We start from the raw sequence: 27,386 nt of genomic DNA, 5'->3' as shown, positions 1-27,386 counted from the left end.
ACAATGATCCTTGGCCTGTGTAAAAATGAAGTGGCTTTGCAGTGCCCTCTTTCATATTCACTGCTTCAGGAGACTGCAGTAATGAAAAGATGATTTTGCTTTTATTTCATTCTTCATTTATTTTGTTATTTCATTTCATTCCCTTTATTTATTTCATTCTCCATAGCCCCTACCTATTCATTTATTTTTAGTTCATTTTTTCTTTTTATTCTTGACAGTTAAAAGGAAGAATTATTCATTACACTGCTTTCAAGTTTGCCAAGTCAGTTTCACTCTGGAAAAGAAATGCTATGTACAGAGCTAAGGTGCCACTTTTTTTTTTTTTTTAGTACATCAATGGTTTTGAGACAGTTTTCACTTGCCAGAGAGCAGTGCTTGACTACTTGACACTGTGTGCTGTGTTCTATTTAATGTCCTAATTATCAGAATGCTCTTTTGCATGCAACATATCCTAATATCATCCATTTCCATGATTCTTATCCAGTTACACTTTGAAGTGTGCAACCCTTTTGAGGTGACTACCAAAGATACTGATTGCTGCCTAACCAAGTGTCCTAAAGCATGTATATGAAAGTACATCATGATCAATTTTTATTTTACGAAGTTGTATAATTTACATAATGAAAACTATTTTTAAAGTATTCAACAGCTGATGCAAAAAAAATTTGAGGGAAAGGTATGTTTTCAGAGGTTTGCCTACTAGAATATTGGTTGTATAAATATCCAGTTACTTTGGCATTAAGCAATCATTAAGTTCTGCAGGACTTTGGCTAATGAGACTTTATGACAGTCCAAGTTTTTAGATGTTGTAAAAGTTTTTTAAAAAACCATACCTCACCTGTTTCATAAGAGACCTTTAGAGATAGCATTAATTCTCATCTGCCAGAGACGGAATCTCTGTGGCTTTGTCTCCAGGAGTATTATTAATTGTATGATTTCTCAAGATCTTTTTGATCTCTGAGCACCTATTACTCTATAAAAGAGTAAACACACTATTTGTTAAAATTTGTCACTTTGTAAAAAACTGTATCAGTTCAGCTCACCAGTGTGTCATACTTCAGAAAAGACTTCCTCCCAGTTATTAACTGCAATTTCACACAGTTTAAGGGTGGTGCCTCAGCACCTCCTCTTGTGTCCACTAGCCTCCCCATAAAAAGTGCTCCAGAGAAGAACTGGGGGAATTAGACTCCTGTGAGCCTGACTTCTCTTTTTTTGTCACACCGAGTAGCACGTGGGATCTAAGTTCCCAGGCCAGGGATTGAACCCGTGCCCCTGCAGTGGAAGCTTGGAGTTTTAACCACTCGATTTCTGAGGAAGTCCCTGTGAGTCTCACTTCTTAATAGGATCAAATTTTGCAATGTAAAATAAAGAAGTGGATCACCGAACATTTAACAGAAATCATGACAAAATACTTAAGACATTTAGAAAAATAAACTGGAAAAATTAAATTTTGAGTCAACAGACAATGGGAAGTCTTCAGAATATTAAAAAGAAAAACTTTAATGAAGCTCTAGAACAATCTCTTTTGAGGATCAAATGCCACATACTATTAGTCTGAACATAGCCTTTATGAAAAGAAATATTGCAAGGTGTATTAAGAAGCTATAAAAAATATTCTCATCCCTTAAGTAAAAAATTTCACTTCTAAGTATTGTAAGTATATAATCAGAGGTTCATACAAAGGATATTTGTTTACCATAACATTATTTTAAACAGCAATAATGTGGAACTATCTTAAGAATAGAATTTGAAGATCAGGCTAATAAATTATGACATACTCATATGATGGAATTCTTTGCAGTCAGTCATTAAAAATATCATAGGATTTAATGACACAACCAACTTCTCAGAATAAAATATTTAATGACAAAACCAAAATATAATATAGTGTGATGGTCAATCTTATTTATCAACTTGGTTAACCCATGGTGCCCAGATATTTGGTCAAAAATTATTCCAGATGTTTCTTCTTCAAAAAAATATTCAGAAGAGTGTTTTTTTGGTTGAGATTTAAAATTAAATCAATGGACTCTGAGTAAAGTAGATTGATCTCCATTCATAGGTAAGTCTCATCCAAATAGCTGATGGCCTAAATAGAACAAAAGACCAAACTTCTCAGAACAGGAGGTAATTGTGCCAGCAAACTGCCTTTAGACTTCAACTACAGTACTGCCTCCTCCGGGGTCTCCAGCCTGCGAGCCCACCCTGCAGATTTTGGACTTGCCAGCTTGCACAGTCATGTGAACCAATCCTAAAATCAATCAATCAATCTGCCTGTCTATAAAAAACAGTGGGAGTCACACAAAGCTATACATGTGTTAAAGTTTCACCAAGTTCTGTGTGTATATTGCTGTTGAAATCTGAATAAGCTCTCCAGATTATATCTATGTCAATTTCCTGATTTTGATATTGCCCTATAGTTATGAAAGTTGTCGATGTTGGGAAAGGTGGGGGTGAAAGGTACATGAGACCTCCATATACATGTATTTGCAGCTTCTATAGTTATTTCATTGTAAAAGTAAAATGAAAAATTATTGCTACCAAGAAAAGTTCTCTAAATGGGTAGCGACTAGATCAAAATGCTATTAAACTACAGGTGTTCTTGGAATATAGCAATAAAGATAGCATAGCTTTTCCATCTCTCTGAATCCCTACAGAAAAACCAATAGAGCAAGCTCTAAATGAAATCGTCCATGGACAACTCTACAACAGACACAAGATGGCCCCACCCCCAAGTGGAAGGGGTGGGGTCACACAACCAACTATGAGTTGTCCATGCTGAAGGATACAGTTGTCCACCCTGAAGGAAGAAGGAAGTAAAAGGCCATCTGTTAGATCTAAGAATCAGAGAATCACGAAACAGTCAATAGTTCAGAAAGCACAAGAAATCAGGCTAAGAACAGTGCTATCCTTTATCCACAATGTTGTTGAACTGTTTTTTTAGATCTAGATTACAGATTTTCTTGGATTTTCAATATGGAGACATATTGTCTGTGAATAATAACAAGTTACTTCTTCCTTTCCACTATTCTTTAATTTTTTTATTTTTTTGTCTTACTAACACCTTCAGTAACGTAATAAACCTAAAAAGCTTGACTGGTTCTTAACTTCAAAAAGACTACTACTAATGTTTCACTCTTAGATATGATGTTTATTTAGACTTCCAGGTGATCTTTATCAAGGTTCTATAATGAAAATGTTTTCTAATTGGATCACAAGTAGATAGGGCAAAATACAACTTTGGTTAAATCTGGGTAGAAGATCATGGTATATTAAAAATAACTGCAACTTTTTGCTACTTCTTCCATTGAGATTTGCAGTCTAATTCACTTCCCCATGAATCTGTGCTGGTCTTACTAACATGCTTGACCCACAAAATGTAGTAGAAGTGAAGTTTTGGAAAGCTTTGCAACTTCTGCCTGCAACTCTTAGGACACACACACTGGGAACCATGATATGTAACATAAGTCTGACTACCCTGACTCCTATGCTGGAAAGACCACAAGGAGGTGCTCCACTTGATAGTCTCAAATGAGTCCAGTCTTCAAGCTATCTTCGCCAAGGTGTCAGATACCAAGGGAAGCCACCTGGAACCCTCCAGACCAGCCCATCCGCCAGGAGAGTAAATTCTGTTGACACCAGCAGAAGAGAAGACTCACTCAAGCCTTGCCCCAATTCCTGAGCAACAAAATTGTGAGATAGAATAAAATAGTTGTTTTAAACCTATACCAGGCTCCCTAGGTGTCACTAGTGATAATGAACAACCCACCTGCCAAAGCAGGAGACATAAGAGACACAGGTTTGATCCCTAGGTCAGGAAGAGCTCTGGAGGAGGCAAGGCAACCCACTCCAGTATTCTTGCCTGAAGAATCCCATGGATAGAGGAACCTGGCAGGCTATGGTCCATAGGGTCACAAAGAGTTGGACAGGGGTGAAGAAACTTAGCACAGAGCAGCAGAAACCACTACCACTTGGGACAGTCTGTCAAGCAGCAATAGATAACTGGAACACAGATATGTAAACTATTTTTACGGTTTTACACTTTTTCATAATTTAACAAAATTGAGTCTCCTCCTCATTATTGGAATTGAGGCAATTTCCCACTGGTTAGGAAAAACAACAAAAGGTAAAGACAGGCGAGTATAGCACGAGAATCTCAGGTTCAGCACTAGACCAATGCTAAGAGCAGGTCTGCATAACAAAGGTTACTAGTCTAATAGGAATGAATTAGAAAATGGGTAGATACTCCTCTAAGGGCCCATCACTCAGTGATGGGTCAGCATCTTCATGCAAATCAGAAAAAAGGAACACCTTTTTTCATAGCCACAGTCTGACATGAGACTGAGATGAACAAAGTGCAGGCTGAATCTCAGCCTCCACTTCTTCCAGCTTCCTTGCACGAGGCACAATTAGTATAACCTACATGCGATACCTTTATAAAGTACAAAGAAATATTTCTATATTTGCAAATGACATAAATTCTTGTGGGCGGCAATGAACTAAGTTGATGAGGATGGAAAGATCTTAGGAGTCTGTATGAGTGGGCAGAAAGGTGGCAAATGAAGTGCACAAAGTATAAATATGAGCTAACATCACAGCTAAGGAGAGGATCTAGGCTTGTTGCAGATTGTTCTTCAGATTGTTCCCTGAAGATAACACAGAGGCTTCCTTTGACAGCAAAAAGAGCAACTACTTGATTGAATCATTAAAGTGACATTCCCCCTGAGAAGTAGTACCACCCACTCAACTGATGCTCTGATGGAAGCTGAATAAGGGAGAAACCATTAAGAGTGGAGAAAAATTAATAGCACTAGGGCTCAGAAGAAACAAGGACTTCTATATATGAGCAGAATATGAAGGACAAATTAATCAGGTCCCAGGGAAAGGAACAGCAGTGGTGGAGGTGATAGCAGTGAACACAGCAAGCTTGGGACTGGGAACTAGTAGCTATGATGATGGTGGTGATGGAAGCAGACAGTTTCTGGGGATGGCAGCAGCTGCAGCGATTGAGCTGGTTTCCCAGTTCTCCCAGTGGTCTTGACCAGCAGTGTGGCACCAGACCATCAATGTTAGCGACAGGAATGGAGATAAAGCAGTAATCAGGAAACTGCCCAACACATACTTCATTAACTCTTTACTCAGCACTGACCATATTTCAGGTATCGTGTTCAGCAGATAAACGTTAACAAATAATGATTATATGCCCAGCCCCGTAATAGATGTGGGAATACAAAGATGATTAGATTAACGGTCCCCATCCTTCACAAACTCAAAATTGAGTATGGGGAGCACACATGAAAAAAAAAATTGTGGCAATGTGGTAATTGTGAAAAAGAGACATAAAGTTTTGTGTAATTCAAAGTAAACAGAGAAAACATATTCCTTTGTTCTGACACAGCATTAGAGCAGACACTGGGTTAGGCACTATATAAAACATGAAATAAATCAGATATATCCTGATCTGGGATGCTTATAGTCCAGTTGATGAAGCAGGGCAAATATTCATTCTTAAAAACAAGTAGCAAAGTGATATGTTGTAGAAAGTTCCAGAAAAGTATTTTAGGTTTTTAAAGGAAAGCCTGCATATAGTAGATACTCAGTATTGTCTTAAGTAAAGCTACATTCTACCTACTCAATCTTGAATGCTACTTTCTCCTTCTTTGATGCCCTTTAATATAGTTTACTTTAAAAAATCTTTACCAAGTGCCTCTCATATTGAGTGCCTGCTCTATACTGAATATCCCCCCACACACACACCAATCATATACTGAAGCCCTAACCCTCAATGTGATAATACTGGGAGGTGGGACCTTTGAGATGTAATTAAAATTAGATGAGGTCATGGGAGTTGGGCCCTGGTCCACTGGGATTAGTGTCCTTTTAAGAAGAGACACTAAAAAGCTTGCACCTTTCCCCACCTTGAGAAAAAAAAAGAGAGAAAGAAAGGAAGCAAGGAAGGGAAGGAGGGAGAGCAAGGGCAAGAGTGAGAAAAACAGGAAGAAAAAGAAACAAAGAAGAACCAAAGAAAGAAAATCACCTGAGGACACAGCAAGAAGACTGACACCTGCAAGTCAGGAATCGAGCCCTCACCAGAAACCTAACTGGCCAGAACCTTGATCTTGGCCTTCTCAGCTTACAGAACTGTAAGAAACAAATTTCTGTTCATTAGCCCAACAAACCTAGCATATTTGATTATAGCAGTCTACTACCAATAATCTCAGATATGCAAACGACACCACCCCAGTGGCAGAAAGTGGACAGGAACTAAAGAGCCTCTTGATGAGGGTGAAAGAGAAGAGAGAAAAAAGCTGGCTTAAAACTCAACATTCAAAACACTAAGATCATGGCATCTGGTCCCATTACTTCATGGCATATAGATGGGGAAACAATGGAAAGTTTCAGACTTTACTCTTTTGGGCTCCAAAATTACTGCAGATGGTGACTGCAGCTATGAAATTAAAAGACACTTGCTCCTTGGAAGAAAATCTATGCCGACCTAGACAGCATATTAAAAAGTAGAGACATTACTTTGCTGACAAAGGTCTGTATAGTCAAAGCTATGGTTTTTCCAGTAGTCATGTATGGATGTGAGAGTTGGACCATAAAGAAGGCTGTAGAATTGATGCTTTCAAAATGTGGTGTGTAGGAGAAGGCTCTTAAGAGTCCCATGGACTGAAAGGAGATCAAACCAGTCAATCTTAACAGAAATCAACCCCGAATATTCATTGGAAGGACTGATGCTGAAGCTGAAGCTCCAATACTTTGGCCACCTGATGTGAACAGCCAACTCATTAGAAAAGACCCTAATGCTGGGAAAGATTGAAAACAGGAGGAGAAGGGAATGACAGAGGATGAGATGGTTGGATGGCAGCACCAATGCGATGGATATGAGTTTGAGCAAACTCTGGGAGATGGTGAAGGACAGGGAAGCCTGGCATGCTGCAGTTCATGGGGTTCCAAGGAGTCAGATACAACTGAGTGACTGAACAACAAGCCATCCCTCCCAGACTAACGTCCTTCTCATACAAAATTCACATCCTTGTCACATGCAAAATACATTAATTCCATCCCAACAGCCCCCAAAGTTAACTCATTCCAGCATCCACTCAGAAATCTAAGGTCCAAAGTTTCACTTAAATATCATATAAATCAGGTATTGGGTGGGTCTTGAGACATGATTCATCCTGAGGCAAAAATTCCTCTCTAGTTATGAACTTGGACAACCAGACATGTTACATGCTTCCAAAATATAAATGGCCCTTGAACAAAAGAGTTCTGAGCTGTGAAGGTCCACTTACACATGGATTTTCTTCAATAAATATGTGTAACACTATGGTGCTTCCCTGATAGCTCACCTGTAACAAATCCGCCTGCAATGCAGGAACCCCAGTTCAATTCCTGGGTTGGAAAGATCCCCTGGAGAAGGGACAGGCTACCTACTCCAGTATTCTTGGGCTTCCCTGATGGCTCAGATAGTAAAGAATCTGCTTGCAATGCAAGAGACCTGGGTTTGATTCCTGGGATGGGAAGATCCCCTGGAGGAGGGCATGGCAATCCACTCCAGTATTCTTGCCTAGAGAATCCCTTTGGACAGAGACTGACCAGTCCATAGGGTCGCAAAGAGTCAGACATGACTGAGTGACTAAGCACAGCACAACTCTTCAGAGGTAACTGAGTCTGCGGATGCAGGCCCACACACATGGAGGGAGAGCCAACAGTAAAGTCATATTCAGATGCTCACCTGTACAGGGTGGGGGCAGCACCTCTAACCCCCCACACTGTTCAAGGGTGAAGTGTACAATGACAGGCATATTACAGATATGCCCATTCCAAAAGGGAAAAAATAGGAAAGAAGGGCTGATATAGCAAGTACAAATTTAGCAAAGCAAATTGCATTAGATCTTAAAGCTCAGCAATAACCCTCTTTGGTTTGATACTCTGCCCTCCAGGCCCACAGGGGTGGCAGTGTCGCCTCCACAGCCTGGAGTAAAAGGTGGCCCTGCTCATGCAGCTCTCTGCAAGGGTGGTCCTGTCTCTAAGGCACTGGGCAGACAGGTCCTGGTGGCCCTGCCCCCTGGATCTGTGGTAGGAGTAGTAGCCCTGCCATCTGAACAGCCCTTAGCATTCTTCCTTTTTCCTGAACATAAAGCAAGTTCACAGCTGAATAACTGTATGGTCCTATCCTGTAAAAGCCCCAAACTACAACAGCCTTCTTCATTCCATCCTATTTTGGGGGGGTCCTCTTTAGTTCCAGCTGGCAGTGTTTTTGCTGATAAAACCCTGTTTCTATTCCTGGCTTCTGCTGATATTGACAATTAAGTCCATAAGTTGTACTAATTATCCATCGAATAGTTTCGGCCACATCCTAGTGTTCTCTTCAGAATAAGCTTTCTTTCTCTCTCTTTCTGCAGAAGGCTCAGAATTTTCCAAATCTCCTAGTTCCTTTTTATTTAAAGTTTCTTCTTCAATTCATCTTGCTTCTCTTACATTTTACTATAAATAGTAAGGACTACCCAAGGCACACCTTCAATACTTTGCTTAGAAATCTCCTCTGCTGAATATCCAATCATCACTCACACTTCTAACTTTTAGAAAACACTGGGACACAATTCAACCAAGTTTTTTTTGGACGCTTTACAAGAAGGATCTCTTTGCTCCAATTTCCAATAACCTTTCCCTCATTTCTACTTGAGATCTCACTGGAATGGCCTTTATCATTCACATTTCTACCAACATTTCATGACTATTCATGTGGAAGTTTTGTCTCCTGTTTGCCTCTTTTCTTTCTGAGCCCTCACCAGAAACACCTTTAATGTCCTCATATCTATCAACAGTTTCTTCACAGCAATCTCAGCTTTTTTCTAGCACATGCCTCAAAACTGTTTCAGCCTTTACCCATCACACAATTCCAAAGTCACTTTCACATTTTTGGTATTTGTTACAGCAGTACTCTACCCTAGAACCAAAATATATAGGTATTTCATGGGGCTCTCCAGAGAAACAGAAATAGAAATTTATAAAAAGGAACAGATTCATGCAATTATAGAGGCTGAGAAGTCCCAAGATCTGCACTCAACAACCAGAAACCCAATAGAACTGACTGTATAAATTCCAGTGTGAAAGCTGGCAAGTTCAAGACCCCCAAACAGCCAATGCTTCAGTTCGAGTCCAAAAGCAGAAAAGATCAATGTCCCAGCTCAAGGGAACACTGAAGTTCCCTCTTGCGCAATCAATCTTTTTTTCTATTCAGGTCTTCAACCAATTAGGGAAGGCAATCTGCTTCATTCAGTAAAATTGATTCAAATGTTAATTTCATCACCACCAACAACAGCCAAAAACCCAACCCTCTCAGAAGCACCCAGAATAATGTTTGACCATATACCTGGGCACCTTATGGCCGGGTTGACACATAAAATCAGTCATTAACACTGACGATTTTTGGAGCTCTGGAAGCAAAAGATAAACAAAGTTTCTACTGGTATGGAGCTTATGTCCTCAATAAATAATTTCAAACACTTGTGCTAAGAATGGTGCCCAAGGAAACAGACAAAAGTGTGAGAAAGGAGGTGGGGGTAGGTAGAGACATTTATAGGAAGTGGAGCAATTCTGAAAGTCTGAGAGCTAGAGAATGAAATTGGAGTTACACTTTGGGAAGAAGAACCTAGTACCAAGCTGCAAAGTGGCACATGGGAGAGGTACCACAAACAGGGAAGCTAATACAGCATACAGGGAGGATGAAGGTAATGGGAAAAAAATAGAGGAAGAAGGGAAGAAACTATTTATCGAGCATCTACTATGTGTCAGACATACTTTTAAGTGTCTTCACATATTTGAACTGGAAGTGGCAAAGAGCACAGAAAGGAAAAAAAAATCAAAAAGATATTACAATCAGCAAGACTTCATAGCTGATTTTATGTTTCAGTTCAGTTCAGTTCAGTCGCTCAGTCGTGTCTGACTCTTTGCAACCCCATGAACTGCAGCACGCCAGGCCTCCCTGTCCATCACCAACTCCCGGAGTTCACTCAGACTCACGTCCATCGAGTCAGTGATGCCATCCAGCCATCTCATCCTCTGTCGTCCCCTTCTCCTCCTGCCCCCAATCCCTCCCAGGATCAGATATGTGTATATTGGAAATGGCAACCCACTCTAGAATTCTTGCCTTGAAAAGTCCATGGACAGAAGAGCCTGGCGGGCTAACAGTCCATGGGGTTGCAAAGAGTCAGGCACAACTGAGTGACTGAGCATGCATGCGCAAGTGTATACTGGGACATTTACTTGTGCTTGGGTAGACAGGCTGGAAAAAAGAAAGGTTCAAAAATGTCTAAGGTTTCAAGTATGAGTAACCAGTAAGACAACAGAGATGTTATGAGGAAAAAAAGGATTACACAAAGGAAGAGAATGAGGAGCAAAGAGAATGTGTTATATTTTTTTAAAAATGAGATATCCAGGCAAAGCTGCTCAATGAACAGTAGAAATTACAGGGCTAGAGGTGAAGAGATAAGTCATACCAGGAGATGTGTAGACAGATTATATGCAGATAACCTCTGAAGTTGAAGCAATGTACATCAGTTACTAATGCAGATAAAGAAGAGGATATATTTTTATGGATTCTCATACTTGAGGAAGATCTATAGGTGTGCTGTCCATAGTAGGCACTATTAATCACATGAAGGTACTCAAATCAATTTAAATTGAAATGAAAAATTTAGTTAGTTGTACTAAATACATTTCAAATGGCTACCATATTGGATATCAGAGATAGAAAACATTTCCAACATCACAGAAAGTTTTATTGGGCAATATGTATCTAGAGGTTTGTCAGTAAAAGAAAGAGGAGAATTTAGTCTTATGAAGAGACCAACCTAGACAGCATATTAAAAAGCAGAGACATTATTTTTCCAAAAAAGGTCCGTCTAGTCCCTTGGACTGCAAGAAGATCCAATCAGTCCATCCTAAAGGAAATCAGTCCTGAATATTCATTGGAAGGACTGATAAAAGACGAAGCTCCAATACTTTGTTTGGTCACCCGATGTGAAGAATTGATTTATTGGAAAAGACCCTGATGCTGGGAAAGACTGAAGGCAGGAGAAGGGGATGACAGAGGATCAGATGGTTGGATGGCATCACCGACGCAATGGACATGAGTTTGAGCAAGCTTCAGGAATTGGTGATAGACAGGGAAGCCTGGTGTGCTGCAGTCCATGGGGTCACGAAGTACTGGACACAACTGAGTGACTAAACTGAACTGACTCTCCTGAAAGCCAGGAAAAACAACATTTCAAATAGAGAATGACCCGTGGTATCCAGCAAAAGCATATGAAAACTAAAAGCAATAACGTGTGACCTCTAAAGCAGTTTCAGACTAGTAATAAAGTTAGAAACTGCTTATCAGAGATTTTGGATGAAATGAGTGATAAATAGGCTAAGGTAACAAGTATAAACAATTCTTTCAAGTAATTTTTCAGTGAAGAAAAACAAAGAATGGACCTAAGGAAGAGTTGAAAGAGAATCAAGCTAGATGTATGCCTAAAACGAGCACGTCTGTGGTCTCATTAGACGGCTTGGCCATCAACCAATTAACCAACTATCCACTAACTTCACCAATCAAAAAGCCTTTCATGTGGCAACGACAATTGAAAGGATAGAATTATACAAAGTTAAAGCTATGAGAAGCTTTGCTGTTGTTTAGTCACTAAGTTGTTACCCACTCTCTTGAGACCCCATGGACTGTAACCTGCTGGGCTCATGAGTCCATGGGATTTTCCCCAGCAAGAATACTGGAGTAGGTTGTCATTTCCTCCTCCAGGGGACATTCCCAACCCCAAGAATTGAACCCACACCTCCTCCATTGCAGGAGAATTCACCTCTGAGCCACCAGGAAAGCCCCAAAAGAAGCTTTGAAAGTCGCCTCATCATGTCCGACTCTTTGTGACCCCATGGACTACAGCCTGCCAATCTCCTCTGTCCAACAAATTCTCCAGGCCAGAATATTGGAATGGGTAGGTGTTCCCTTCTCTAGGGGATCTTCTCAACCCTGGGATCAAACCCAGGTCTCCCGCATTGCAGGCAGATTCTTAACCATCTTAGCCACCAGGGAAGCCCAAAAGCATAGAAAGCAGGTGTCCAGTCACACCCACAGCTTAGTACTATTAAAATCTAGATTAAGAACTCAAGTGTTTTGCATCCCACGCTATTAGATGTTCAGCCTCATTCAAATGCCTCCTAAGACACAGACCAGAGAAGTGAAGAGTTTCGTCTACTGAGTTCCTTTAATCTAGAAAGAAAATATCTGTTCACATACATAACATTTCAATTTTTAAAAAAATGAGACATAATTCTTTTACTTCTCTCCTTTAAAATTTAGAGACACAGAGAACTAAGCATTGAGTGCCTACTATTTTGCAACATTACACTAAAAAGACCTTGCTGCTGCCACTGCTGCTAAGTCACTTCAGTCATCTCCGACTCTGTGGGACCCCATAGACGCCAGCCCACCAGGCTCCCTTGTCCTGGGATTCTCCTGTCAAGAAACACTGGAGTGGGTTGCCATTTCCTTCTCCAGTGCATGAAACTGAAAAGTGAAAGTGAAGTTGCTCAGTCCTGTCCAACGCTTTGTGACCCCGTGGACTGCAGCCTACCAGGCTCCTCCATCCATGGGATTTTCCAGGCAAGAGTACTGGAGTTACCTTAAATACCATCTAATTAAATCTTTAACATATAACCTGTTTTCAGTATTTCACAGCTTAGAAATGCATGCATCAGTTCAGTGAGGTCACAAAGATAGTGACAACTTTTACTCAGTTTCACATTATATTCAATTAGGAAATGGAATAGACTAGGGAGTGGAAATGACATGTTTAACAAGGTAAAAAAGTAACAAGGACAAATTCATTTACTGATGCCAATCTTAAAAATAAAACCAACTCTTTAGATAAATAATAGCTACTTAAATAAAATGTTTCAAGACATTCTTAACATTGTCTTTGGCGGTAACCCAGTGGCTAGGAAACCCGTAGAAAGGACACTTCACGGTAACTTTTGTAACTTTTGATTGCAACTATAACAATCCACTGCCTATTACGATAAACAAGTTTCCTTTAAAAACTTTAAATGTTTTAGTTCCTACCAATAATTTGTAATTACTAGCATTCTACAATCCCCTGAGGCTGCAGAAAAACTGAAATTCCAAGAGAGAGTCTAACTTTGTTCTGAAAAGGCTAGGGAAAAACTACATTAACGGATCAAAGACTTGCTTTTGGGGGTTGGAAATCAGGAAGTGAGAGAAGTCATTGCCTGCAACAATCACTATTTGATCAATTCTACTGCTATTATTTTTAGCTCATCTTTTTAGCCTGTTGCTAAGGAACTCTACAGCCTGAAAGCAATGTACCAATAGGAACCCTTATGAAGCAAGAGAAAAGCAATTATCCTGACTTTCAAATTAGGCCATTCAGTCTATTTTGGTACCATTTAATAAATTATCTCCCTTCAATCTTTATGCAGCCGCTATAGTCTGCACATGCATATTTTCGCGTGTCGAAAATCCTCGGTTGTACCCAAAAGCAAAATCTTCATTTGTAAATTTTTATTATGAGGGTCTGCAGATCAGTATACCTGAAATGGAGAGCCATAGTTCTGGACTCTGATTTTCTATTAATACTTGTCTTTTATTCTTGCGAATACTCTGAATTCTAAACTTCTTGCAAGGAAAATTTTTGTATTTTTAAGAAATCTGGTGCAGAACATGGTGACAGGACCTGACAAAGCTATTAGATACATAAAGCTGAAATTTCTACTTGGGAAGATGGCAGGACAGTGGGTGGATCAGAGCACTGGGGAGGGCGCGGAGGCTCCCAAGAGCGAGATGTGGGCTGGGATGTCAAGTGAAATCCAGTATGACACGAATACGTACAGGAAAGATGGGAACTCTGGGTCTTCTCATTTCTACCCTCTCACTTCGAGAACCTCGTAACACCCAGACGTCATCGCTCTCGTAATTGGTGCAGAAGGTGAGTCGCAGGGACCCCGTTAAAGCTGTTTCAACTGGAGCCAACCTAGATTTCCACCGAGTCTGACTTCTGCCACCCGCCGTTGCCCTCAATAACCTCAAATTCTTCCAAACTAAAATCTGGCCATGGAAGAGCTAAGAAGACCGGTGATACCGGGCTATCTTCAGCTTTTGGCTTTCCTCCTACATTTTTAAGTCCTTCCAACCCGATGGTTTCCCGAGACACGCGCACGGACAGCCGAGTTAACTGCCGCCGGGCTCTAAGCAGCGCCAACGTGGCGGTAACGAGAAAACGAGGGGTCCAAATTCCACCAATGAACTAGGCGGCTCGTCCTACGCCCCGCCCACCACTCCTGCCAGCCAATAATCTTCAAAACTCCTGTGTTACTCCCGCCCATTCTTAGCGCAGCTTAAGAGCTTGAAGCTTCCTCTGCGCACCCGAACACTTTAACCCGCTGTTTATGCGCCCTTCCTCCGCTTCGCTAGCCTTCTTTACTGAAGGCGTAGGGAGCGGCATCGGCTATCACCGGAGGCCCCGGACCCCAGAAGTTAGTCTTACAATCAGCAGCGGTACGAAAGGAAAGAAAAAGGACTGCCTGGGACGTTCAGATCACGCCCAGTTTACCTTGACCCGGAAGTGATTTTCCACTCCTCTTTTCTCCCTGCCCCTCCTCTTTTCTCCCTGCCCCTCCTCCCTTTTTTGAGAAGGAAAAAGAAGGACGGCTAGGTCTGGCCCGGCATGCCTTGGGCTTCCGGTGACCTCTGGCCCTTTTCTGTCGTCCGCTCTTGCTGCCTAGCGTGCTTGTTCGCTCACTGCTTTCCTTCCCTACCTCCCTCCCGTTTTCCTTGGGACGCTGCCTGGTGACTGTGGCTCCCGCGACCAGCAAGGAGGCGGTGGCGGAGGACACTCGTTATGGCCGCCTCTAAGCCTGTGGAGGCGGCAGTGGTCGCAGCGGCTGGACCCGGTTCCGGGAGTGGGGTGGGCGGCGGCAGTGCGACTTCGGGCCCGGGCACCGGCAGCCTGCCGAGATGGCAGCTGGCGCTGGCGGTCGGGGCGCCCCTGCTGCTAGGCGCGGGTGCCCTGTACCTATGGAGCCGGCAGCGGAGGCGCCGGGAGACCGGGGCCCGAGGCGACTCCGGCGGCCTGAAGCGCAACAGTGAACGGAAGACCCCAGAGGGCAGGGCCAGTCCGGCCCCGGGCAGCGGACACCCCGATGGCCCCGGTACTCACCTGGAAATGGTGAGAAGCAGCCCCGGGCATGGAGGTAGAACCCGGCAGGTGCAGCCTTTCCTTGACGGGGTTGTGCCCCTCAAGGGGCTTCCCATCAGATGGAAGCTGCCAAGCGGCCGCGCATGGGTTTAGGGAAACTCAGTTCTGGCTGCCGTTATAGGGAATGGAGTAGCCCGAGGGCACAGGTTAGCAACATTCGTTCACAGTTTCCTTTTGGTTTCAGAAAAATATTTGCTTTTCTTCTCAGTGACACAGCGTTTATCTTTATCGTTGTGGGTAAGGGGATATTTGCTAATGTGATGATTATCTCTAACTAGTGAAGGAAGCCAAATTCCCTTAACGATCGGTACATTGTGATATGAATTGCCTTGATCATTTCTAAGGCCTAGGACTTAATCAGTAATAATCTTTTAATAACAAATGACTCCCTCGGTTGGGGAGTAAATACAGTGACTTGGTGGACAAGAGTAAAATGGTGTTCAGAGGTATTTATTTCATCTGTAGGAGTGAGTTCTTAAACTTAGGTTAGAAGCATCTTAAATTTATTTTTTTTAATTTTACCTGGAAACTTAACATGACCAAGCCTGACTGCGTGATACGGATTCTCTGACGTTAAGCCAAGCTTCAGAGTGCCTGATAAACTGCTCTGTATGGTTTTGTTGGAACTATTAAATCCTTCTGGTATCTGACAGCTGTTGGGGGAGATGGGAGGGAGTGGAATTGGCCTGGCTGCATTCAACAATACAGGAGTGAGCTGAGGGGGGTGGGGAGGATTTTTCTGAGTGTGAAATTGTATAATGCCAGTTACAGTTACAGAGTGAATCAGTTCAGAGGAAACTTTGGTCAGAAAACTCTCAGTTATATATATTTTCAAATTATTTCCAGATTATACTATCCAGAGTGATGACATGTTTTTATTAAGTGAGTGAGTGAAAGTCGGTCAGTCTGCCTGACTCTTTGCCACTTCATGGACTATACAGTCCTTGGAATTCTCTGGGCAAGAATACTGGAGTGTGGGTAGTCTTTCTCTTTTACAGGGGATGTTCCCAACCCAGGGATGGAACCCAGGTCTCCCGCATTGCGGGCTGATTCTTTACCAGCTGAGCTACAAGGGAAGCCCAAGAATCCTGGGTAGCCTATCCCTTCTCCAGAGGATCTTCCCAACCCAGGAATCAAACTGGGGTCTCCTGCATTGCATTCGAATTCTTTACCAGCTGAACTATCAGGGAAGCTCCTGATAAGTAGTCAATTTTAAAGGAAGTTCTGATGTGGAAGCAAACTACCTTAGTTTAGTGCATCCTACAGCCTATATATCAGGCATTGTGCTAGGCCCTGAGAGAATCAAATAGTCTTTCTAAGGGGAGAGTAACATACTGCTTTTAAAAAAAGTGTAGCAAAGATGCAGTACGACTATGCTGGAAAAAACCTATGGACTGTGAGAACCAGGAAATGTATGTGTGTTTTATATTGGGGTCTCCACCAGAATTACCTTGGAAAGTCATTTTATCTCTCAGATGTTGGTGTCATCCCTCTAAGAGAAGAGAATTAAAATATTAGATCTCTTTTATTTCAGCCCTGGGAGTGGTGATCACGGCACCATGAATTAGTCATCAATTGTCTTGTTTTCATGTTTCTGAAAGTCTCTGGCCATTTCCTATTTTGTTTGTTTTTAATCACAGAAGAACAGTGGATAAATAAAAAATACATAAAAGTTCTCAGTTCTATGTGCTGTGCTGTGCTGTGCTAAGTTGTGTCTGACTCTCTTTGACTTTATGGACTATAGCTCGCCAGGCTCCTCTGTCCATGGGGATTCTCCAGCCAAGAATATTGGAGTGGGTTGCCATGCCCTCCTCTAAATTACCAAAAAAAAGCTAGGCTCTGATTTTGCAGTTTCAAAAATGACCTACTCCATCTCACCTTTTTGGCATTTGATAGAATTTAGCATACTGTCAGATTTTAGATTTCCTTAAGCCCTATTTTCAGATTTTCAGCATTGTCTAGGTCAACACTGTGATAATTTTTAAATTTCATGGCGTTTGTAGTTTTACCAGAACAATTTTTTAGTTCACATCATTGCTGCTGAAAATTAGACTTCAATATTGACTTCTTTGTATAACTTGAACTGCTTTAAAATGATTACTTCTGACCCAAAATAAAACTGAGCAAAACACTTGCACATACTGTTCTTGCAGATTTTATGGAGTTGTACCTATAATCTTACTTTGAGTTACTAGATGATACTTTAGTAAAGCAACAGTAAAAATGTCTTTGCCATTTTTTTTAATGGAAATTTGTATTGTAACTCATGAAGATCAATGTATATTGAAAGACTTCGTTCATTTTTTTAATATCCCGATCCTTAGAGTTATTATTAGACTATTTGATGACAAATGGTAATTTATTATTTATCTGTGGTTGGAGAAATTGTTTTATATTTGAATAGCACCTTTAAATTGTCAACCTCAGTGGGCTTTGTAAATAAGAAAACGTTTGTTTGAACTGGTGGGAAAACTGACAGAATCCTGATGCTCAATTCTTTTCCACTTAATCAATAGTTGTAATTTTTAAGGGAATGCAGGAATGGACAAATATTGTCAGTTTAGGGCTCAGTATCAGTGAGCAGAATGGAAAATCAGTGGTTATTGTTTGTTGGCTTATGTTTGCCTTAATGTAAAACTGAACTAATTACTGGGCTCCTGTCTGTTGGGTTTGTGATACTCATGTCCAAACAGACTATACCAAATTGGCTTTTTCTGGGATAGCAAATACTTGTAAAGCAAAAAAATTCTATTTTTGTTTAATTAATGGGATTTCAGGATTTTACCAACTAATTACAGTTGATAGTGTGAGACAGAGGTAAAGTGTTAAATCATTTTCCACTTTGGAACATTATAAAATCTACCATGACTTGCCACTTTGTTTCAGTAATTTATTTTGAAAACTTGAGAATTAACAGATTTTTCAAAATTCGTAAGGTTCTTCGTGAATCATCTAATCCATAGAACTTCTCGGTCTCTGGGCCTGAGTTATCGCAGGGCAGCATCATTCAGATACACACCAGCCATGGCATCTGGCTGCACAAATGTCTTACATATTTCTCTTTTTAAACAACCTGTGAATTTTTAAAAGTGCATTTATTTACTACTGACTTTATAGTAGTGTTTTATCCAATTGTTCATTTGATTACTTAAAAAAGCAGTTATACCAGTTCAGGTTTTTTTTTAATGTTGCACAAGAGTGAAATGTTTAGGAACCACTAATCTAAGTCAATCCTTTAAAATAGGAAGGGAGAGATGTGTGTAAACATTTTAATAAAGAGGTCAAAAACTGATAACCTGCTGTTATCAGTCATGGTTGAAATTAAATAATTCCTATCCCAGCTCCAGTGAACTGTTTCTAATCTTTTTTTTTTTTTTAATCAGGATCACCAGTGACATAAGACATAAGACCACCTTTCACTCTTCATCTTACTTGATTCTTCATAGTATTTCACATTATTTTCTCTTAATTTTGTGATTTTTCTTTTGGTTTCTGAGACACTATGTTCTCTGATTTTAGTTGGTCACTTTTGTGTCTATCACAGGCTTTCTTAATGTTCCATACCTTCACTGGATGCTTATTTGCCCTCCAGAAGCTTCACTTAACACTTACATGATGGCCCCCTAATTTCTAGCTCAGACCCCTCAAAAGACCCAAATTTAAAGGAAATCTTCACCTCATTACCTTTTAAGTGTTTAACATCGGATTCTCTTGAAAATATTCCTTATCAATGTGGTTCATCTAACTAATTTTCCAAGCCAGAAACTTGTATAACTATCTTCCCTAACTGTCTATTCTTTTCATGTTCTCCACATCCAACCTAGAAAAATATCCAGAACATTCTACTTCTTAAGTATCTGACTACTCGTCCGTTCCCACTGCTATTATATCCTGACTGAATAACTGATACTCTTTATTGTCTTCCTCCAATCCATTTTGTCACTAATAGAGTAAATCCTAACAGTTCCATGTTTAAAACTGTTAAGCGGTATTCTGTTCATTGCTCGCAGGTAAGTTCAAATTCATCATGATTTAAGACTCTGTGGTCTTGTTCTCGCTTATCTCTTATCTTCATCTCTTGCACTTCCTCTTGTTTCTTGCCTTTGGATGTTCTGTAACACGGTCCATTATGCCTCCCTTTTTATCCTTCAGGGAGAATGCAGTGGCACCCCACTCCAGTACTCTTGCCTGGAAAATCCCATGGACAGAGGAGCCTGGTGGGCTGCAGTCCATGGGGGTGCTAAGAGTCAGACATGACTGAGCGACTTCACTTTTCACTTTGACGCATTGGAGAAGGCAATGGCAACCCACATTTTATCCTTCAAGTCACAATATATAGGTCATTTCACCTTTTCTGAAACCCTTTTATACCTAAACATACTGTTGTGTGATTGAGTACATCACACTCTGAACTGTTCTCTTCCAAAGCACTTAGCACTAGAGTACTAGAGTCGTTTATTCATGTTGCTACTAAACTTGTGAGTCTGTGAAGACTAGGACTTGCTCTATTTTGTCATTTTTCAGAACTAACACTTAGAAGGTGTGAGTAAATGAACCAGTGAAGCGTCATTATTTGACATTTTTTTTTAAATTCACAGAAATTGAATACTTTTTCAAAATTTCCAGCTTTTCATTTGTATTCTATCCTGGGGAAATTTGTGTTAACAGTCTTAAACCTCATTTAGGCATTTTTTAAATAAATTGCTTGATTTTGTATGAACTCAAACCATAATCCTGCAGAGGTAGCATCCTTACAAGTGAAAGTGAAAGTCACTCAGTCATGGCTGATTCTTTACGACCCCATGGACTGTAGCCGACCTGGTTCCTCTGTCATGGAATTCTCCAGGCAGGAATACTGGAATGGGTAGCCATTTCCTTCCTACTCCAGGGGATTTTTCCCAACTCAGGGATTGAACCCAGGTCTCCTGCAGGCAGATTCTTTACCATCTGAGCCACCAGGGAATCCCTCCTTACAAGTATATTCTTCTTAAAGAGTTCTCTGTATTATGATTTAGTAGGTGGGGTTGTAGATTTTTTACATTTCAGGACATAATCTAGAAAAGAACTTTCTTGTTATCTTTAGGTATCTTTTATCTTAAACTTGATTTTTATAAAAGTAGCAATTGGTCAATAAAGTACTGAAAGATTGTTTCTTATGTGGTAAGTGTTCCAGACTTGATTGCTACTTTCACAAAGCTAGGTTTCAAATTTTAAAGTATGCCTCTGGAATTTGGTCAACTTAAGGGAATAAAACCATTTAAAAGAAACAGTATGGAACCACCTGATGTATATTCTAACTGGATGTCAATGTGTAATTATGGTGATAAGTTCCCTCTTACCCACTGTTTCAGCTTTCTGGAGTTTCAGTTAACCACAGTAAACCATGATTTGAAAATGTTAAATGGAAAATTCCAGAAGTAAATAGTTCATAAATTTTAAATTGCATGCCATTCTGAGTAGCATTACGAAGTTCCACACAGTCCCACTTGGTCCTGCTCTGGATGTGAATCATCCCTTTGTCCAGCACATCCCGCCCCTTAGCATTCAGTTAGCTGTCAGATTGACTGTTGGACTAGTAACCTGTATTTTACTTAACAGCCCAGAGCACAAGATTAGTCATGCTGGCAATTAGGACATACCGAAGAGAAGCCATTAAAGTGCTGCTTTTCAGTAAAAAGGTGAATGTTCTTGACTTAATAAGGAAAGGAAAAATAATCATATGGTGAGGTTGCTAAGATATATGGTAAGAATAAATCTATTTCTGAAATTGTGAAAGAATGAGAAAGCTGTGCTAGTTTTGCTGACACAGACTGCAGAAGATATAGCTACGGTGTGTTAAGATGGAAAAGGCATTAAATTTGTACAGTGAGCTATTTTGAGAAAGAGACCACGTTCACATAACTTTTATTACAGCGTATTGTAATTGTTCTACTTTGTTATTACTTACGAATCTCTTATTGTGCCTAATGTATAAGTTAAGCTTTATCCTTGATACATGTATGTAGGAAAAAAATGTATATGTGGGCTTTGGTACTATTTGCCGTTTCAGGCAGTCACTGGAGACGGGTCTTCGAATGTATCTCCTGCAGATTATTCTATCTCCTTACACATGGATTAATGTACCTGATTCTAGCTCATTCTTTTTACAATGACTATGTTTCTGATCACCAGAGTGTTTTTTAAACACTTACTAAGAATTTACAGTGATTCCTATTGCCAAATTTATATCATTGAAAATTCTGAAGGTTCTTACTATAACTTGAGAAAGTAGACGGAGTTGGGTAGAAAGTAACTGAAAAGCAGTGCAGAGGATTCCTGGGAGTTGGGATTAAAATCCCCTATATTATAAAGAATTGGGTAGTTGTATATTTTCCAGTTTAAACTTTTTCTTCCAATAAATTTAATTTCTGCTTGGTATTGCCCTCAAAGCTTGTGAAAATAATGTCTAATTATTGTCTAATTACTGTTATTAATGTCTAATTGTTATCTTTAGGTATCTTTTATCTTAAACTTGATTTTTATAAAAGTAGCAATTGGTCAATAAAATATTGAAAGATTGTTTTTTATGTGGTAAGTGTTCCGGACTTGATTGCTACTTTTGTAAAGCTACGTAAAGTTTTACGTGACGTTTGGTAATCACTATGTTTCGTGACAAGAGTAGAAGGCTGGTGTTGATTGATAAGCTCACATTTTGTCCTAAATTTTATCATTGGGCCAAAATAATTAGCTTTTCTGTATTGTCCCTGTGGTAATGCCATTCTTTCTCTTCATTTTTATTAATGAAGGGAAGCAGTTAGAAAGTAATGTGGCTGTGGAGGGAGTGTGGTGAGCAGAAGGTGATAGGTTCACGGAGACATTGCTCTTCCCAGCTGTGGTTTGGTTGCCTTCTGGAGTGACCGTGGATGAAAACTTGCAGTTTGGTGATTTGCCTGTGTAATTTGATCCTTGTCCACTCAGTATCATTCAGAGCATCATTTTTTCTCCTAGTACAGTAAGGAAAGGAAATTAAGCAGGTTCTGATTTTGACCCTAGGAGACAAAAAAGTCTGTAATAATTTTTAAAGGGAATCTATTGTAAAACTTGACTAAATGGAGGGAAATGGTAAGTGAAAGAAGTAAACAGTCTGTAAGTGTTCTTGAATGTTTGTGTTCAAAATGTCTTGGTTGGTTTTAGGTTGATTTAGACTTTGCTGTGAGGGCTTCCCTGATAGCTTTGCTGACTGCTATCAGGGCTTCCCTGCAATGCAGGAGATCCCAGTTCGATTCCTGAGTTGGGAAGATCCTCTGGAGAAGGGCTGGCTACCCACTCCAGTATTCTTGGGCTTCTCTTGTGGCTCAGCTGGTAAAGAATCTGCCAGCAATGTGGGAGACCTGGGTTCAATCCCTGGGTTGGGAAGATCCCGTGGAGAAGGGAAAGGCTACCCACTCCAGTATTCTGGCCTGGAGAACTCCATTGGACTATAGTCCATGGGGTCACAAAGAGTCAGACACAACTGAGCGACTTGAAAAAAAAAGAAAAGACTTTGCTGAAATAAAAATAAGAAGTACCCATCTTGCTAAGGAGAGGAAGCCTTGTATACCTTTCCATATTTTTCTCTATTCTTTTAACTTATCTGCACTCACATGACTGCCTCTCCTTGTATTCGTGTGATATCCTGTATGTAGCCTTAAACTTCCAATAGACAGGAAAGAGTTCATTACCTGTTTGTGCTAATGAAACAAAGTCATTACTCTGACCCAAGAAAGTTCTTTGTTAATCCTCAAATCTTTAGTAAAAATAATAACTAGTCAAACATACTTCTCACAGGCATTTAATATAGCAGCTTACTTTCTATGTCAGCAGTCCCTAGTGTATTAGGTTGTGTATTAGCCATGTTCTCAATGACTTAGAAACATTGTAAACTTTTTATAAGAAATTGAAATAATGTTTATCTTGTTGTATTTAACATCAAAAGTAATTGAGTTTCATTATTTTGAAGTTTTTTTGGAGCACATAAAAGTTTGTGGTCATGATGTTTTCTTGGTAGATTGTACCTTTTATCAATAAAACCCCCCTTCTGTGCTCCATGCTTGGCATTTGAATGGTATTTTGTCTGGTACTGCCTTCTTTTTTGCAAGAATTTGCATTCTGTAACTTTTTTACGTTCTTTTTTTGACCTGTCATTTTGTTTTAGCTCATGCCTGTAGGTGGCGTGTAGTTATTTTTTAATTTTAAAAGGTTATTTTTAATAGGGAGATTTAAGCTACTCACATTTATTGTTATTATTGACATGTTTGGTGATTCTTGTCATATTTACTCCACCTTTTTATTTCTTCCTTTATCCTCCCCTTCCTGCTTTTTTGTTTTATTGATCATCTCCCCCACTTTGGAATTCATTTTTAGTAGTAAGGAAGTTGTATACCTCAGTTTCTGCTCTTGTGTTAAACCTTAAATGCTGATTTAGCTAGGTATAAGATTTTAAGTTAAAGATAATCTTTCTTCGGGACTTTGAAGTTGTTGCTCCATTGTTTTTTAATACATAATGTCGGTGATAGTCTGACCCCAGTTTGGTTCTTTTTTCTTTGTAGGTAATCTGTATGTGTGTGTGTGTGTGTGTGTGTGTGTGTATATATATATATATATATATATATATATATATATATATATATATATATTTTTTTTTTTTTCCTACCTGAAAACTTTAAGGATTTATACTGTGAAATTTCACCATGATATATCTAAAAATGTGTGTCAGGAATTTTCTGATATTTTCTGAAGACACTCCTTTCTATGCCTTCCTTCTAACATAGAGAGATAGGTGTTGGAACTTTGGGATTCATACTCCCTGTCATCTGACTCTTTTCCGAACTTCTCCTGCCCCTCCCCTCTACTCTTCTCGCATTCTGGCAGACTCACTTGCCTCTGCCTGCTACCTGTTTGCTCCTCAGTTATGCCCATTCTGATACACAGTCCATCTATTTTTATCATGATAATTCTTAGTTTTCAAGATGTCTAATTGGTGCTCTTTAAAAGCAGCCTTTTTTAAAATGAATGTGGTTACCGCTCATTCCTCTGATGTTAAATTTTCTGTTTGCTTTGTTTATCCTGCTTCCTCAAATACTAGTTTTTAAACTATGAGTGGGGTGCCTCTCTTTCGTGGTGTTAGTTTTCCTTTATGTTAGCAATTCTTGATGATATGGTTTCTTGGAAGACAGACACAGTGTGTTCATCACTGGCCTTTCGGGTGGAGGGGCTCCTCGCTCCTGGGTGATGCAGCCCTGCTCCAGTGTGGCTTCTGTTTCTCTAGTGGAATGGGAGGATTGATGAGGTTGCTTCAAGTGCAATTTTCCAGCAACTAGAAACCACAACTACATTAGAAGGTCCTAGTTCTATTATGAATGTGCCAAGGATTTTTTTTACTGTCAAAACTTTTGCAAGATGATTAAGGCTCTTTACAGGTAAAAGATTTCATATTCATATATTACTCTTTTTGTGTCTTAGTTGACTCCTTTCACTTTTTTGCATCTCATTTTAAAATATGCACGTTTCTTATTGGCTTTCCTGGTGGCTCAGCTGGTAAAGAATCCGCCTGCAATCCGGGAGACCTGGGTTCGATCCCTGGGTTAGGAAGATCCCCTGAAGAAGGAAAAGGCTACCCACTCCAGTATTCTGGCCTGAAGAATTACATGTACTGTATAGTCCATGGGGTCGCAAAGAGTTGGACACGACTGAGCGACTTTCACTTCGCTTATTGACACTAGCTACCTTAAACTAGCTGTTTAATATTCTGAACTTAGAGTTCCCTACACATCCTCCTTTGCACACTATACTTTTTAAAAACTAACTGTAGTTTCATTTAGACTAAAGGAGAAGGGGAACAAAAGGTAAATGGAAGGAAAAAGTAGCAAAAAAAAAAAAAAAGAAGCATGAGTAAGGGAGAAGATAACAGATACAAAAGCTTACTCTCCTCCCATCATCTCTTCATGACTGAGATGCCCTAGGTCCCAAGCAACTTACCCTTCACAAGGGCCCTGTCAGCTTACAGGGGCTTTGTGAGTTTGTTGTGGGAGCAGCTACTTCTGCTTTTGCTTTGTCAGTGTTTACCTGTTGGAAATACGTGGGTTCTTTCATAATCACATATTTATTAAAATTGAATGATCTTGACAAAGTTTGGGGTGAAGACGTGCCACAGAGCTCTTGGACCTAGTAGCTTGAACCTAAGTAACTGGATTTATCTACAAAGATGCTTCCCAGATGTTGACTGAAGCTTTTGCAACTATCCTCAGTGGCTATTAGCTACCAATTCATGAAGTATGTGAATTGGGTCCTCTAGGAAGCAGATACTGAGACAAAGATAGGAGTGCCAAATTTTTATTCATTTGCAAATCATAGATTTGGGATAACTGTTGTAATGAGGATGGCAAAGTGTGTCTAGTATCTGTTCTACACTGTTGACCAACAACCTAATTGAAAAACACCAATACATGTGATTAAATGGTTTTCAGAATGAAAAAGTCAAATAGCCAATAAACTTGGACAGATTTTCAAATTCATTTATAGTGGATAAAATGTGAATTAAAATAATATCAGAATATTATGTTACACTGGGGTTTTGCAACTTTGACACTATTGACATTTTGTATCTGATAAGTTGTTGCTGCGGGGTGCTGCCCTGTACATTGTAGAATGTTAGCAGCACTCTAGTGTCTACCTACTAGATACCAGGGGCATCTCCCCCGACCCCTAGGTGTGAAAGTCCAAAATGTTGTCAGGCATTGTGAAATGTACCCTACAGGGAAAATCATCCCTGATTGAGAACTAGTTTTTTGCCCATTAGACTGGTTATGAAAACTCTTGCTGGCAGAGTTCAGTGGAAAAGTGGTATACCTTAAAGCAACACAGCCTTTTGCGGGGGGAAAGTGTGTTTTTCAAGTTAAAGATTTACTTAGCAGTCCTATTAAAGACTCCTGTCTCCCATGAAGAGATAAATATGAGTGACTTGCGTTGTGACCACCCATTCTGCCCTTCCATTTTTTTCTTCAGTGTGTCATGTAGTCACTGTGAGCTGAATCTGTTACTGCGTATTGGTAAGTGTTTCATAATTGTTCCCTTGTATTTCAGAACTCGCTTGATAGAGCCCAAGCAGCCAAGAACAAAGGCAACAAATATTTTAAAGCAGGAAAATATGAACAAGCTATTCAGTGCTATACCGAGGCTATCAGTTTGTGTCCTACAGAGAAGAATGTTGACCTTTCCACATTTTATCAAAACAGAGCTGCTGCCTTCGAGCAATTGGTATGTATCGTAGGTTGGTTTTTCTTCTTTTTGTTTCTCTTTATTTGCATAATGTTTCAGCTAATGCCACTCAAATATGTCTAAAACACTTTTTGAAGTTGTTTTGAAATTATAGGGGTTTTGTTTTGGTTTTATATCCTTTAATTACATAGGTTTTTAAGAACAAATTTTAGTTTTGCTCATTCCACATATAATCCAAAGTTGTATATATCAGATTTTATAAAATTAGATAATAAAGAAAGTTAATGTTTCTGGTGACCCCATTCACCTCAGCGTTTAGGTCTTATTTCTTCAACTTTTGCCTCCATCTATGTAATAGTAGCATATGAGGGGGGAGAAAAGACTAAAAGATCAATTCCCATTACATTGTTTGCAGTGTATTTTTCCCGTTGCCGCTGTATCTGGTACAACTTTTCATAGCACACACAGATCTGTTTCATTCTTTTTAAAGCCAATAGGTAGTAGCTGTTACATAGCTGTATAGTGGAGGTGAAGTGAAGTGAAGTCGCTCAGTTGTGTCTGACTCTTTGCGACCGCATGAACTGTAGCCTACCAGGATCCTCCATCCGTGGGATTTTCCAGGCAAGAGTACTGGAGTGGGTTGCCATTTCCTTCTCCAGATCTTCCCCACCCAGGGATTGAACCCGGGTCTCCCGAATTGTAGCAGACGCTTTACCCTCTGAGCCACCAGAGAAGTCTACAGTGGAAAACATCTCCCTATTGATGAACATTTGAATTACTTCCTCTTTTCCCTGTTGCACTCAGTGTTGCAGTAAATATTTTTTAAATACTTTTTTGGCATACTTTCCTGAGAATAAAATTCAGAAATGGAAT

The 27,386-nt window shown here is 39.9% G+C and overlaps 2 protein-coding genes across 3 annotated transcripts in view; one reads left to right on the top strand and one right to left on the bottom strand.

The window, feature by feature from the left end:
• Nucleotides 1-14,529, bottom strand: part of LNP1 (leukemia NUP98 fusion partner 1) — a 41,022-nt gene extending 26,493 nt beyond the window's left edge. Inside the window, exon 1 of one of the 2 annotated variants that reach the window (XM_052646823.1) lies at nucleotides 14,447-14,529. The gene's annotated coding sequence lies outside the window, so the exon portion shown is untranslated. Of the gene's footprint in view, nucleotides 1-13,912; nucleotides 14,235-14,446 lie in introns of those variants that run through there. The other variant, XM_052646817.1, reaches the window with a different exon arrangement.
• A 192-nt stretch (nucleotides 14,530-14,721) lies between these two features.
• TOMM70 (translocase of outer mitochondrial membrane 70) overlaps nucleotides 14,722-27,386 on the top strand; it is a 36,442-nt gene continuing 23,777 nt past the window's right edge. The window contains exons 1-2 of the mRNA XM_052642236.1: nucleotides 14,722-15,248; nucleotides 26,379-26,552. Of these exons, the coding sequence (XP_052498196.1) occupies nucleotides 14,922-15,248; nucleotides 26,379-26,552 (501 nt within the window). The 5' untranslated portion in view covers nucleotides 14,722-14,921. The remainder of the gene's footprint in view (nucleotides 15,249-26,378; nucleotides 26,553-27,386) is intronic.

The sequence above is a fragment of the Budorcas taxicolor genome, chromosome 1 (assembly GCF_023091745.1).
Source record: "Budorcas taxicolor isolate Tak-1 chromosome 1, Takin1.1, whole genome shotgun sequence".
In the NCBI taxonomy this organism is placed as follows: domain Eukaryota; kingdom Metazoa; phylum Chordata; class Mammalia; order Artiodactyla; family Bovidae; genus Budorcas; species Budorcas taxicolor.
The sequence above is the reverse complement of the archived record's forward strand: the minus strand, read 5'-3'. Positions and strand labels throughout refer to the sequence as shown.